This window comes from Camelina sativa, chromosome 2 (genome assembly GCF_000633955.1).
Source record: "Camelina sativa cultivar DH55 chromosome 2, Cs, whole genome shotgun sequence".
NCBI classification, from domain to species: domain Eukaryota; kingdom Viridiplantae; phylum Streptophyta; class Magnoliopsida; order Brassicales; family Brassicaceae; genus Camelina; species Camelina sativa.
The window spans coordinates 15,398,326-15,413,456 of NC_025686.1; the positions used below are offsets into that span (position 1 = coordinate 15,398,326).

At 35.7% G+C, this 15,131-nt stretch overlaps 2 protein-coding genes and 2 pseudogenes across 2 annotated transcripts; all 4 read left to right on the plus strand.

Annotated features, from left to right (window-relative positions):
* On the plus strand, window positions 214-2,026 carry LOC104752469 (putative polyol transporter 2). Its single transcript, XM_010474617.1, has 3 exons — window positions 214-340; window positions 449-795; window positions 965-2,026. Exons 1-3 carry the CDS (start codon window positions 214-216, stop codon window positions 2,024-2,026), a joined length of 1,536 nt encoding a protein of 511 aa, XP_010472919.1.
* Window positions 2,774-4,643, plus strand: LOC104725509 (annotated as a pseudogene).
* LOC104752476 (putative F-box protein At1g31000) lies at window positions 6,848-7,423 on the plus strand. The gene has a single exon (XM_010474628.1). It carries the CDS (start codon window positions 6,848-6,850, stop codon window positions 7,421-7,423), a length of 576 nt encoding a protein of 191 aa, XP_010472930.1.
* LOC104725523 lies at window positions 11,116-11,753 on the plus strand (annotated as a pseudogene).

Genomic DNA, 15,131 nt, shown 5'->3' on the forward strand with positions numbered 1-15,131 from the left:
TGATTAAATTAACTGGATGCTTGTTTGTTATTTATTAAAACATGTGATCTTAGTTGGCTTCAACTGTGAGCATCCCACATCTATTTAAATTCTCATCTTCCAACAGATTTCGTAACTCACAATAAACTTAGTTTGTTTTTTTCCTGCTAAAAACACTCTCTTCTCCTTACCAATTTCTTTTTCACTGTAAGTTTTACAATCACGGTGGACACAATGAGTTCCTCAGGAGAAGAACGAGGTGTCGTTGTTGCGGAGCCCGAGCCGCCAAGAGGGAATAGAAGCCGATTTGCTTTTGCTTGTGCAATCTTAGCATCAATGACGTCTATCATCCTTGGTTACGGTTCGTATACGTTATGAATTATTATCATTCACTAACGGCCCATATCAAGGTTGGTTGGTTTGATTTTACGGTTAAGATAATTATCCTTACATTTTATGGATGTTGCAGATATAGGAGTGATGAGTGGAGCTGCAATTTTCATAAAAGACGATTTGAAACTGTCGGACATACAACTTGAGATTCTTATGGGGATTCTAAATATCTACTCTCTAATCGGTTCAGGCGCGGCTGGTAGAACTTCAGATTGGATTGGAAGACGATATACCATAGTGTTGGCAGGATCTTTCTTCTTTTGTGGTGCTCTTCTCATGGGTTTTGCCACAAACTATCCTTTCATTATGGTGGGTCGTTTCATAGCTGGTATCGGTGTCGGTTATGCTATGATGATTGCACCTGTTTACACCGCTGAAGTCGCTCCTGCCTCCTCACGTGGTTTCCTTAGCTCTTTCCCTGAGGTACAATAGATTCGACCTTTCTTATTATCTGAAATATACATTTAAAAGAATTGTGCATGGAAGTTGATAGTAACTTTTTTTTATGCACTGAAATATATATATATATATATATATATATTATATAAATGAATTGTGCATGGAGGTTGATAATAACGTTTTTTTAATGCAGATATTTATCAACATTGGTATACTTTTAGGGTATGTGTCCAACTACTTCTTCTCTAAGCTTCCCGAGCATCTCGGCTGGAGGTTCATGTTAGGGGTTGGAGCGGTTCCCTCGGTATTCCTAGCAATTGGAGTGTTGGCAATGCCGGAGTCTCCACGGTGGCTAGTCCTCCAAGGTCGCATTGGAGATGCTTTTAAAGTTCTTGACAAAACCTCAAACACTAAAGAAGAAGCCATCTCTAGGCTCAATGACACCAAACGTGCGGCTGGAATCCCTGATGATATGACAGACGATGTTATAGTCGTGCCGAACAACAAGACTGCCGGTAAAGGCGTGTGGAAAGACCTTCTTGTCCGACCAACCCCGTCCGTTCGACACATCCTCATAGCATGCCTTGGCATCCACTTCGCCCAGCAAGCCTCTGGAATCGATGCGGTCGTACTTTACTCTCCAACCATTTTCTCAAAGGCTGGACTGAGATCCAAGAATGATCAGCTCTTGGCTACGGTGGCTGTCGGAGTTGTCAAGACCCTCTTCATTGTGGTAGGGACTTGTGTGGTTGATCGGTTTGGACGTCGTGCCTTGTTGCTTACGAGTATGGGCGGAATGTTTATTTCCTTGACAGCACTTGGAACTAGTCTCACAGTAATCGGCAGGAACCCCGGACAAACTATCAAGTGGGCTATAGGGCTTAGTGTTTCGACGGTGATGTCTTTTGTGGCAACATTCTCAATAGGTGCAGGCCCCGTGACGTGGGTTTACTGCTCAGAGATATTCCCTGTGAGGTTAAGAGCTCAAGGTGCAAGTTTGGGAGTGATGTTGAATAGACTTATGAGTGGTATTATCGGAATGACATTCTTGTCTCTTGCTAAGGGTCTCACCATCGGTGGTGCGTTCCTTCTCTTCGCGGGAGTTGCAGCCGCTGCATGGGTCTTCTTCTTCACTTTCCTTCCGGAGACACGAGGTGTGGCTTTAGAAGAAATGGAGAGTCTCTTCGGGAGCTACAGCGCAAACAAAAAGAACAATGTTATGAGGACGGGTAAAGAAGTTGTTGATGAACAATGAAATGAGACAAAATTTGTTTCCATTTCATTGTTTGTCAATGGAACCTCAAAAGATTCTCGTAACCGAGTCTTCATGGGGTAAGTGCAACCACTAAGAAGATTAATAGACAATTTGACTTGCCATGTTTAATCGATCATTTTGTATATAGCTTTAATAAGTTTTTTTTTTTTTTTTTTTGCGGAAGAAGAGTAAGAAACTCTTCATCTGTAATTTCTATAAATATTACTGTACATATGTTTAAATTACTTTGTTTGGACTAAAAGTGTGTTTCCGTTATTTGCAAGTTTATAACTCAAAGTGTGTTTGTCTTTTTATAATAATCTTTTAAAAATTTTAAAATAGTTAATACAAAATTAATGTTTACGTCTGTTTTTCTAAATTTTTCCAATTATAATTTCTTATAATTATCTTTTCTACATTGTATAAACAAAAAGAATACTTAACATATGGCAAAATTATAATCATAAAAGTGTCGCAATGAAATGAATTATTTAAAACCCAAGTTTAATATAATAAGATATTAATAAATCTCTGACGTTTGTGCATAAGTCACCTAGTGTACAATAAGATATAAAACTTATGGCCTACGTTGTTTTAAATTTGCTACGGTGACCATAGCAAAATCAAAATTTTATAGACCTCTCTGATTCATAGCGGGAAGGTTTGGTTGGTAAGGCTCCGTTAGACTTGGTCAAGGAGACTTGACCTATCTCCTCGTGTGTTTATAGTTTTTGGTTGTTGTAAAGTAAAGCACGTAATTGACTTCAACTAAAAAATATATCCAACAAGTTTCTTCATCCTAAAACTGGTTGAGTACCATAGTTAGCTATTGTATGAGTTAAATCTTTTTCTTTGCACAAATGGCTTCCTCATCCTCTCGTAATTGGGTATACGATGTCTTCCCAAGCTTTAGCGGGGAAGATCCGCATAACTTTCCTCAGCCATTTTCTCACGGAACTAGATCAGAAGTTGATCAAGACTTTCAAAGACAATAAGATAGAGAGAAGCCACTCGATTGCCCCTGAGCTTGTAAGGGCGATAAGGACTTCCAAGATTGTCTTCTCGGAAAACTACACCTCTTCTAGTTGGTGTCTCGACGAATTGGTGGAGATCGTGAAATGCAAGGAAGAGTCTGGTCAACTAGTTATACCAGTTTTCTACGGTTTAGATCCATCTCATGTCAGGAAACAAACTGGAAAATTTGGAGAGGCTTTTGCAAAGACTTGTCAAATCAAAACAAAAGGAGTGCAAAAACAATGGCAGCAAGCGTTGGTCCTTGTTGCGAATCTACTCAGATATCATTCTCATAACTTGTAAGACTTTTATATTAGTGCTATATAATATATATTTTGAATACATGTGAAAATTGACTAGTTTATTCTTTCATGTTAGCAATAATGAAGTAACAATGATTGAAGTAATCGCTAATGATCTTTTGGGAAAACTGAAACTGACTCCATCGAAGGATTTTAAGGACTTTGATGGTATCGAATATCATATAGCGGAGATGAGTTTATTGTTACAATTGGAAGCCGATAAAGCGAGGATGGTTGGGATATGGGGTCCAACGGGAATTGGCAAGACTACAATTGCAAGAGCTTTATTTAGTCGACTTTCTCGTCACTTCCAAGGTAGGATTTTCATAGACAGAGGTTTCATATCTAAGAGTATGAAAAATTTTAGTGGAGCTAACCCTGATGACTATAATATGAAGTTGAGTTTGCAAAGAAGGTTTTTGTCTGAAATTTTAGGCACTAGACACATAAAAATAGATCATTTAGGTGCTATTGAAGATAGACTAAAAGAGCAAAAAGTTATCTTTATTGATGATGTGGATGATCAAGTGGTTCTAGATACATTAGTTGGTGAAATTAAGTGGTTTGGATGTGGAAAAAGAATTGTTGTAATTACAAAAGATAAGTATCTTCTAAGGGCTCATAAATTCTTTCATATTTATGAGGTATGTCTCCCATCTCAAGAACTCTCTCTTGAAATGTTTTGTTGATCTGCTTTTAAGCAAAAATATCCACCAGATGGTTTCATGGAGGTTGCTTCTAAAATTTTGCTATGCATGCCGGTAACCTTCCTTTGGGTCTTAATGTTTTGGGTTTGTATTTACGGGGTATAGACAAAGAGGAGTGGGTGGAAATGTTGCCCAACCTTTCGTAGTAGGCTGAACGGGAAAATTGAGAAAACACTAAGAGTTAGCTACGACGGCTTAAATAACGAAAAAGATGAAAAGATATTTTGTCATATTGTATGCCTCTTTGATGGTGCAAAACTTAATGATATCAAGAAGATGTTAGCAGATAGTGACTTGGATGTTACTGTAAGGGCATTACGGCTAAAAACCCTTGTTGATAAGTCCCTCGTACATGTAAACCATGATACTGTGAAGATGCACACTTTACTACAAGAAATGGGAAAAGAAATTGTTCGTGCACAGTCCAATGAGCCTGGAAAACGAGAATTCCTTGTTGATCCGAAGGATATATACAAAGTACTTCAAAATAAAACTGGAAGTTTTTTTTAAGCATGTTATCTGATCATAAAGATGAATTGTATGTATTTATTAAACTAATTTTTTTAAATGGGGTGATATAACAATTTCAGGGTACTGAAAAGGTTTTGGGTATATCATTGGATATTGATGAGACTGATGAATTGCATATACATGAGAGTGCGTTCAAAGGGATGCATAATCTATGTTTCATAACAATTTACATTAAAAAATGGGACTATAAGAACGAAGTAAGATGGCACTTATCGGAAGGCTTCGACTATTCCCCCCTCCCCGCCCCCCCTAAACTTAGACTATTGAGGTTGGACGGATACCCAATGAGATGTTTGCCTTCTAACTTCCGTCCTGAACACCTCATTAAGCTTACAATGCGAATGAGCAAGCTCGAGAAGCTTTGGGAAGGAGTTCATGTAAGTTTTTTAAGAGCAATCAATATTAAATCACTGTTTGGCCTTATAAATGATAATCTTTTCAACTAATGTGAAAGTTTTTTTTATATTTCAGTCTCAAAGATATGAATTTGAAAGAACTGCCAGATCAGATCTTTCTATGGCCACTAATCTCGAGGCACTTTATCTTGGGTATTGCTCGAGTTTGGTAGAACTTCCTTCCTCTATTCAGTATCTAAGAAAACTGAAGACTCTAGACATTTTGTGCAAATCTAAAGACTTTACCCACCGGAATGAACCTTGAATCTCTCGATCGGCTTAATCTCATGGGATACTCTTCGGTTGAGGAGTTTTCACTGTAAGGGCATCTCAAAGCTCTATATGTGGAAAACAACAACAGAAGACTTACCCTCAAACTTACATCTAAAAAGTCTCACTGAACTTAATATGTGTGGGTTGAAGAGTCAACAATTATGGAAAAGACTGCAGGTATGTAAATGACCTAATGTTTTCATACTAACTTTTTGAAGAAGTTGGTCGTGTTAAATTTCTTAAAAAGAATTCTAATATAGCTTGGATCTCTAAATGTTTCTTTTTTTGTTTGGTTCAGCCGCTTACACCCCTCATGACGATGCGCACCTCTACTTCTTTGACGAGGCTATGGCTCTCCGATATCTCAAGTTTGATGAAACTTCCTTCATCTATTCAAAATCTTAGTAATCTCAAAGAGTTGAGTATTACAAAGTGCATAAATCTTGAGACTCTTCCAACTGGAATCAACCTTGAATCACTCGATATCCTCAAGTTTAGCGAATGCTTAAGACTGACAAGTTTTCCCAATATCTCAACCAACATCTCAATGCTTGATCTAGAAGGAACATCAATAGAAGAGGTTCCATGGTGGATCGAGAACTTCTATAAACTCAAATATCTTATATTGGCATACTGCAGCAAGCTAAAATATGTTTCCCTAAGGATTTTTAACTTGACACTTCTTGACACAGCATGGTGGTATTAATGGAAAATATGAGTATAATTAAGGTATGAAAAACCTTTTTCCCCTGAAAAAAGAGTACTAAAAGAAGTACAAAATGAGAAATTACAAAAATTAGTTTAATCACTTTAATTGCGATTCAGTTATTGTTTGAAAAAAAAAGAATTTTAGAAATCAATAAGAGTAATTTGGTATTGATGAAAAATCGAACTAAATTACAATTAGAGGATCCAAGATCCTATTTATTTTCACTTGTATATTAGATTTATAACAACTAAATAATAAATACAGTATATTGTTTTAGATACATGTTTAGTAAGTTAAGATACACATGAATGATGATTATGTTTATAGATTGTAATTGTACAGTAAAATACTTTAAATTAGATAGTGTCGTACGCGATTATTTTAAAAAGCTTGATTTTTTTTTCTTAAATTATTTTTCGTTCTTTTGAATTATTTAAAAAGTTTGATTTTTATTTCTCATTATTTACCAAATGATTAATTATCTCGCCGTGTATATTAAAAGGGAAATAAGAAGTGGTGGACACATGGAGGGTGAAGATTATAAACTGGTTCAACGGTTGAGATCATATGGAAGAGCGTACTAGGAAAATTGTTTTGTTTGATTCTCTCTCTTCTTCTTCTTCTTTGTTCATCCAATAAGAAGAATCTTTCTCTATCTCTGGATCTCTTTGGAAACTATACTGAAATCTTATTGAATCACATCGCTACCCCTCAACATCTCACATGTACGAAATGAGCACACATGGTCTAATAGAAAATCTATTAAAAAGAGATTTTATATATATATATATATAATAGCTAAGTATAACTGCATCAAAGAAGCTCAAGTTCTAACACTCATTCCTGAAAGTATTAGAGCTTGGTGAACACTGAATGGTCTGGTTCCCCATATGGCTTCACCCAATGGACTCAGTCTTGGAGGAAATATCTACTATGTAGCACACCACAAATACTACATAACAGCCTTCCTAATTTGCTTCAATCTGCTAACTGAGCAATTCAACATCATCAGCTTACCTGAAGAAATCGCTGAGGACAACTGTTTTCACTATCCCTTTCGTTCTAATGATGTATTGGTGGCATTCAAGGACAAACTAGCAATTGCCCGTGATGAAAATCGAGAGGGTGCTATTACTGTCTGGACACTGGAGGACGCAACAACTTGGTCTAAACAAGGTTTTCATATTCCCCCGTTTAGAGAAGGCTTTGGCTATGAGGAGGAGTTCAGGTTCATTGGTACAGCTAGAAAGGGGGAGCTCATATTCGCACCTCAATATGGCGCGTTCCTACATGACGATGTGTGGACCATCAAGCAGTATGTTGTGTACTACGATCCCATCACAAATACGACGGAAATGGGTCGAATCAACGAAGAGTACTTTAGGGATTTTCCAGGGCAAATTAAACCCTTTCTTGACCACATAGAAAATCCAGCACTTAGTAAAATTGGTCTGCTTCAGTTCTAAATTACTTCTCAGGTATTGTAGTGATCCTCGGCATGGGGTGAAATTTGAAATGAAAACCCATGACCCAAGGACCTAGCAAAGTCTTGGAATGGAGCCAAGGAAGGAGAGAAGAAGAATTGCCGAAGAAGTGTCCGAGGAATTTCCGATGGACCGAGGAATTCCGGACGTTAGCCGAGAGTACTGAGGCGTATCGCATATTGCCGAGGCATCGTCGAGACGTATCGCAGAGTGTCAAAACGTACCGCATTTTGCCGAAGCGTGCCGCAGAGTGCCGAGACTTACCGCAGAGTAGTCCGAGGCTTGCTGCAGAAATCCAACGGAGACCAAGCCGCGACGCGTACCGTCGACAGACCACGGTAGCGCCAACCGAGCCGACAAGATTCTGGATTTTAAGGAGCTTTTTCTCTTCCATTTGGCCCAATCAAAATTCATGCAAGAAAGTGGGAGACAAGAATCTCTAGCACTTTATGTGTTGGGCCAATCGCATCTCATGCAAGGTAAAAGAGGAAACATCATCATTTGGTCCTTTCTAAAAATAGCCAATGATGATTCATGCAAGGAGATGGAGGGGGACAAAGAAGATTCTTGGGTGTGATGTTAGCTTTGTCACCAAGTTTTCTCAAGGGAAGAAAGAGGAAGTCGACCAAGTGCACTACATGCATTGGTTGTTCCAGCCGCCCAAAACTCTCTATATAAGGAGCTCTCTCCCCTTTCTCATTTCACACAATCAAAGAAGAAAAGAGAGAAAGAAAGAAAAGAGAGAAAGGGTGAGGAAGAGAGAAGAGAGAAGGGAGAGGAAGAGAGGAAGAAGAAGGGATTACAAGTCAAGACTATCGACCATCACCGAGTGTTGCATCGAGAAGGAACTCGATCGCAACAAGAGAAAGCATCCGAGTTGCTGCCGCGAGAGGAACGTGATCAAGAAAACCCGCCACTCCTTACAAGAGATTGCCGGTTATCTGTGAGTTCAAACGCATTATACCGAGCTAGATGGATCCCGATGACCTCCATCTAGTAGACGGTTTTGCTTGGAGTTTTATTTGCATTTTTACTTGATTATCTTTGTGATATTTCTTGTTAAATGCATGTGGTGTGAGGTTACACTCGTTGCTAGTTCGAAATGATCTAGTAATGGAGTCGGTAACATGGTGAGCGCTTCTCTCGGTACTAGATCGAAAGGATCTGGTATTGGAGATGGAAGCTAGTTGAGATACTTTTAAAGAAAATTATGAGCTTTAAAACCATAAAAACGCAAGTATATAATTGTTGAAGTGTTAATAAGGGTAGTCCGCAAGAAATTCTGGCTAGCGTAGTTAAGACTTGGGTATGGCTATCCTTAGACTATTTCCGTACAGCATGCAGACGCGACATGTAACCCATGTTCGTGGGCTGTAGGGTCTGGGACGAAGAGCTCGGAAGTTACTGGGTTCGCTACCCTGGCCGACGCTGTCTACAAGACGATGTAGCTAAGTGAAGTCCGGTTGCATGCCTTTGTGGCTGCAATGCGGTTGTTCAAGAGTTGTTGAGGAGGGGAAGCATACCGGGCCCTAAGGAATTAAAACTTGTTTAAAACACTTTTGTTTTTATTCAAGTTTATTGTTTGTTGCATGTTGCATTTGAGTGTTGCATGTGCATGTTGTGTGTTGATTGATTGATTTGCTTAGCTCATTAGCTTCAGCATGCTATCTCTGATAGATGATTGTTGATTGTTGCTTGCATGTTTGATTGCTTAATTGCTTGTTGCTTGCATGCATGCTTGATTGTTGTTTGGTGTTGGGAGTTGGGATTTATTATGATTTTGCAGGAATCCTGAGCTCACTAAGTAATCTTTATGATTACTTACGGAACTGTGTTTGCCTTGCAGGAAACCTTAGAGGGAACTAGAGGGCGTGGTAAACGAGTAGGACCCCGGAGTAGTTTGTGTGTCTATTGTAAAATAAAGTATGTATTTTGTAATCGACCTTTGGCTCTAAGCTTTGAACTTTTAAACCTTATGGTTTTATTTAGTAATAACTTTTAAGTATTTAATATATTCGGATTTCTTATTCGTATGAGACATAACTGATATAGACCTTGTCCGGATCGGTTCAACGCTTGGGGTGTCTCAAGGGTTGCAAAGTCTAACAGACGTCCCATGCGGTACGGAAACGCCACCGATGGACTGGCTAAAAGTCCTGATCTGTTCTTGAACTTTGGCCGGATCGTTGGTGAACGTCTCCCAAGTAGCGCACGGGGCCGTTCCGTGGCCTGTCCGCCCATAGAATGGTTCGGAGCGTTACAGGTATTGTGGAGATTTACTGTTAGCTTTCAATGTATATCAATTATTATTATTATCCACTTAGTCGAATATGCAATTTGCTTTCAGAAAATCTGGTCTAACTATGTTTCTCTTGGTCTGTTATTGGTGCATTTAACCTCTTGGCTACTGGGTCCGTTTTGAAGATGGCTAAGGAGAGAGACGGTCCTCTTTTCTCGTAGACAATCCTCTTCTCTCGTAGTGGTTATGAAGGTGCAGAAGACGAAGATATATGATTCTTTTTTTACTTTCTTTTAAGAAACTCAGGACTTTAGGGATTGTAAGGACATTGTTAGGGGTTGGTTTGTATGTTGATCCCGGATTAGAACTGTCAAAAAGAAGAACCAAAGTTAATAATAGTAAACAATCCAAATGTAACAAGGAGAAAAGTTGTAAATAATAGATGATCTTACTCTTATCAGTTCTAGTCCTTTAGTCTGTAGCAAATTGCTCATCATGTTCAGCTTGTATGGCTGACAATGCTTTAGACTAAAACTATTAAAAAATTAATTGGTGATGACACGGAACAGTGCAGACATGGAAAGACATTACAAAAAGAGTAAGCATCACATTCTCTCATATTCGACCTGAAACATATCATAACCATTCACGACCCACAAGTCCTTACAACGACGGTGTAATGAAAATGTGGCAACCCTACCAACTGACACCAACTCCATTCCTCAATGGCTATGATCACTCAGTTGACATGGTGCAAAAACTTGAGTCCTACGTCCTCCAATGGTCATGATGGCACCACCACCGGTTCAACCTGTTGAACTTTTGCTCTTATATTACACTAGGAGCCATTGCTCTTGAGTCTCTTTTGTTCCTGTTTCTTTTTTTTTTCCTTTTCCAAATTCAATTTAGGTTAACTCAGGTTTTATAGATAGAAGAATTAAGTTTGTTACATCCCAGAGGCATGTGTTTTCTATTTTTTTGTACGATTTTTATTATCAGTATATTCTTGAAATCTTACATTCCATTGCCATTTAAAAGAAAAAAGAGATTTAACATGGTTTCCTCCTGCCCCAGGAGATTAATCTTTTGGCCTAAGAAACCTTTAGGATCACTCCTGAGTTATCAAAAAAAAAAAAAGATTATAGTAAAAATTGTAAGTTCATATAATCATATTTGTAATACTGAACCAGAACCCAAATTTTGTAGTGTTTATTTTGCAAAACTGAAAAACATTAAAGATTGTATAAATCTCTTCCAAAAATAGTAAATCGAGAAAAAGAGAGCAAAATATAATAACAATCAAGAAGAATCCATGGAAATAGCTCATTAGTTAACGCATTATGTGGAAAATTTCGCTGCAAAAAGTCCCAAGTTGACATCTCTATTCACTCTTTCTCTATCCACTCTTCATCAGTCTCGATTGATTCACATATATATGGATGTGTACGTCGAGACTCAAAGAGGCTCACCATTCTCCATTGAAGTCGATTCAGTGTTAGAGATCAAAGAGAAGATCGAGAAGTATCAACTTAACCCTGTCTCGAAACAGACCCTTTTCTTCCAAGGCAAGGTTCTTCAAGATGATCTCGATATCGAACAATGCCAGATCCTCAACAACTCACGTCTCCAACTCTTCCTCTTTTCTCCTGGCAACAACGACCAAATAAGAAATCAGAACCGCAACAATCAAGTGTTTCAAACCGAGCAAGAGATCTCCACCATCAAAGTCAACAGAACAGATCATTAACGGTCATCATCAAGATTCGACAATGCTAATGTAATGTCGGGGGAGTAACAACAACAACAATCCCCTGAAGAAGCTGAGAGTAATGGTGCTGCCTAAATGCGGGACTAGGAAGATTTCGGTGGAGGTGAACGCTGGTGATAACGTTGGAGAGCTGAGGAAAGAGCTGGCTAAGATTTAACAAGGTTTCAGTTACATCTGCCTCAAGATGACTATTCTTTATATACCAACAGAATGTAATGGATGATGACCGGTCTTTCCGGTGGCACCATGTTGATCACGGAGATACAATTGAGGTTTTCAACGGAAGTGTTTCCGGTGGCTCTTAATACCTTTAATTTTTTGGATTAAGATTTTTTTTTTTTGGCTAAAAGTATGCCTAATTTTCCCATACACTTTAGAAAAAAAAAAAAAAAACCTATGGTACATAATTGTTCAAAGCTAATAAACAAACTTGTTCAAGACCAATCTCCAAGTAAGCTAAATCTTAATCCAGGGGACACAAAAGCATCATAACTTCTTTTAACTGATCATGATACCAACTTAACTCTCCCCAATGTCTTTATTGAAATTTCTTGCTTAACACAAATTATACACTTCAAAAGATCTGAGCTAATCAAAATATATAATCAATCAACCAATAGGCAAGGGGGCTTCCACACGTTTAGTTATGTTTTAGATAATTCTTTTTATATATATTTAAATGTTGTTATTAAGAATGATCAGGGACTCAGGGTCTTCAAATGGAGCAACAAACGGGCCGGAACTAATAATTTAATTCTGTTCTCTTCTTTTTGTTGTCAGCAGATCTAATATTTGTATTCAAAACTCTGCGTTGTCAACCCATATCAACAATGCTTAATCTAACCGTTGGATCAAATCAGTAAGGATAGAAATCAACGTTCAAGATTCTTCGACTAGAGGCTTTTTACGAATAAACACTTAGGCCATCTTTATAGGCATAACTATGGGGGTGTTCTTAGCCCAAAAAAATAGAAAAATAATGAATAGTGGCTTAGAACACTTTTTTAGTTCTTGATGTAGAACTGATCTTGGTTTAGTTCTAAGTTGACGTGGCAAGCTGTGAATGGATATAATTTTTTGCAAACAATTTTTCACAAATTAAAAGAGGATCTGATTAAGAATATATGTAATAAATTTGGAAATGAAACTATATATTAATTAAATAAGATGTTTTTGTGCTTTAATTAAATAATATTTTTTTTATCTTTAATGTTTTTGTTGTTTCATAAAAATTTAGTATTGTATTTTGAATTTTAGTAAAAGTTTTATAAGTTTGCAATTTAAATGTTATTTTATAAGTTTTTATAATTGTAATATGTTTAAGAATATTATATTATTAAATCTTATGATCTTAAACATGTTCTCCCAATAACTAACTTTTTAACAAAATATCTTAACTACTGATCTTACATTATTTTCATAATATTTTTACTCTAAGAACACCTAAAATAGTTCCCCCTATAAAGATGCCCTCAGGTCATAAATTAATCATCACTTGCTGATCTCTCAGTACCTTCTCTTCTTCACCAGTCTCCACTGATCTTGAAACACCAATGATACGATTATGAAGTTTTTTTTTTTTGGTATCACGGGATACAGTGTTAAGGATAAAAGAGAAGTTAGAGGAGTCTCAAGGAGGTTAACGCAAATGATAAAGTTAAAAACTGAGGAAAGAGCTGGTTAGGATGCAAAAGAGGGGTGGGTTAGAACTGCCCCACCAAGGGTATTTCTTTGTTTACAAACAGAAACAATTGAACGAAGCTAGGTCATTCTTCTGGTACGGTGTTGCTGCGGCAGATGGTATCGACAACATCCGAGATTTGTTTGGACACAAGGTAACCACAAGCTTCTAATTTTTTCAAGTTACTAGTGTTTCCTTTTCTTATTAGTACTTGGTTTTGATATTTTAGTTCATCTCTTTAATTATCAGTTGTATATATCAAGTAATTTTTATCCTCAACCTTTTCAATATTTTATTTATGAAATATGTACAGTATAACTTGATTAGTGGCAGTGTTTAACTTGACTTTTTCTGAAATATATATATACTAGAATTTGTACCCGCGCATGCGCGGGATTTTAATTAAAAATATTTCTTATCAATATAAATTGTTGAGCTCAAATATAATTATTCTAACTTTTGAATATAATTTTATATAAATACTAAACGTACTTTACTCAGTGATATACAACACATATATTTTTGAAGATAATATTTCTTTGTTATATCTATTTGCGATTTTACGTGAGATTTTAGTTAAAATTTTTATCAATAAGAATCATTGAATATGAATATAATTTGAAGATTAAAAGATAAATCTGTATAAATGTTGTATTTATTTTACTAATCTATATATAACATATATTGTCTAGTGTCGCAATAATATTTTTGACAATCTTCTGACCTTTTATTTTTAAAAGAGTTCATTCCATATTCATATCCCATGAAAACATAATTTTAAAAGTTGTAACGTCAGTGTCGATCTTTAACCTAATTATAGAGATCATTTAAACATATCGATATCCTACATTAAATGTGAATATACAAAGTTTCATGAACATTTTTAGTGTTATGTCGCTACAATGAGGTTGTCCAAATGCATCATCTGCCATAATAGAATTTCCGACTAAGTCAAGAATGTTTAAATGATGAAACGTTTAAACCCCACAATAAATATCTATTCACTAATCCAAGTTATATATTTTTCTAAAATCTCATCTGTTATTCGCAGATGTTAATTTTTTTGATGCAACCTCAGCTTCATCTTTTAAAAAAAATATAGTGTACTTTAAATATGTTGTTTTTGCCAATATTTTGGGTTAAAAGTATTTGATAATATATATATATATGTTATATTTTGTTATATATGTTTTATATCATGTTATAAAATTGTAGCTCTAGTTGATAATATACTTTATGAGATATGCTACACAAATCACATACCACTTTTTGTAACGACTTACATATCATTTTTTTCTATATTTTCTGACCATTGGTTTTGTTTTTAGATAGATTATTTTTTCAAAATTCTTTTTCATAGTTTTTCCAAAAAAAAAATATGGCCCTTACAATGTCTTTGTTTTAGATCAAAACTTTTAAGTTAAGTTAAGTAATTAATCTTTAATTTCTTATAAGTAAAATTTAATAAGAAATCTTTATGGTATATGTTTCTTAGAAACTAATGTTTCACTTTAATTTTATTTTCATGTTTAGATTTTTCTAAATATAATTACATAACTTGTTTTTTTTACTCTACCATGCATTAAAATCTTACTTACATTCTAAAACTCATTAACCCATTCTAAATTTTGAAATATAATCATTTTTTGGTTATAATTTTAATAATAACATTATTACTAAAACAAATTTGTAGTATTATTTTACTATTTTTAAATTATTTATTTACTTAATTCATTTTTAGATAATAATTATTTTTATTATTTACTTAAACATTATATTATTGTTTATACTATTTTACAATTTAATTAATTTTAGTTATTTCGTTTTTTATTTATTTTTCACTATTATTAATTATAAGTAGTAAATATGCAATGAATGAATATTAAAATTGATATTTTTTTATGAAAAAAAAATTGATTAGGTGGATGCTGATGTGGAAGAAGGAGGAGTGAGCAAAGTTAACTTTATATATATAGATATATATATATATATATATATATAT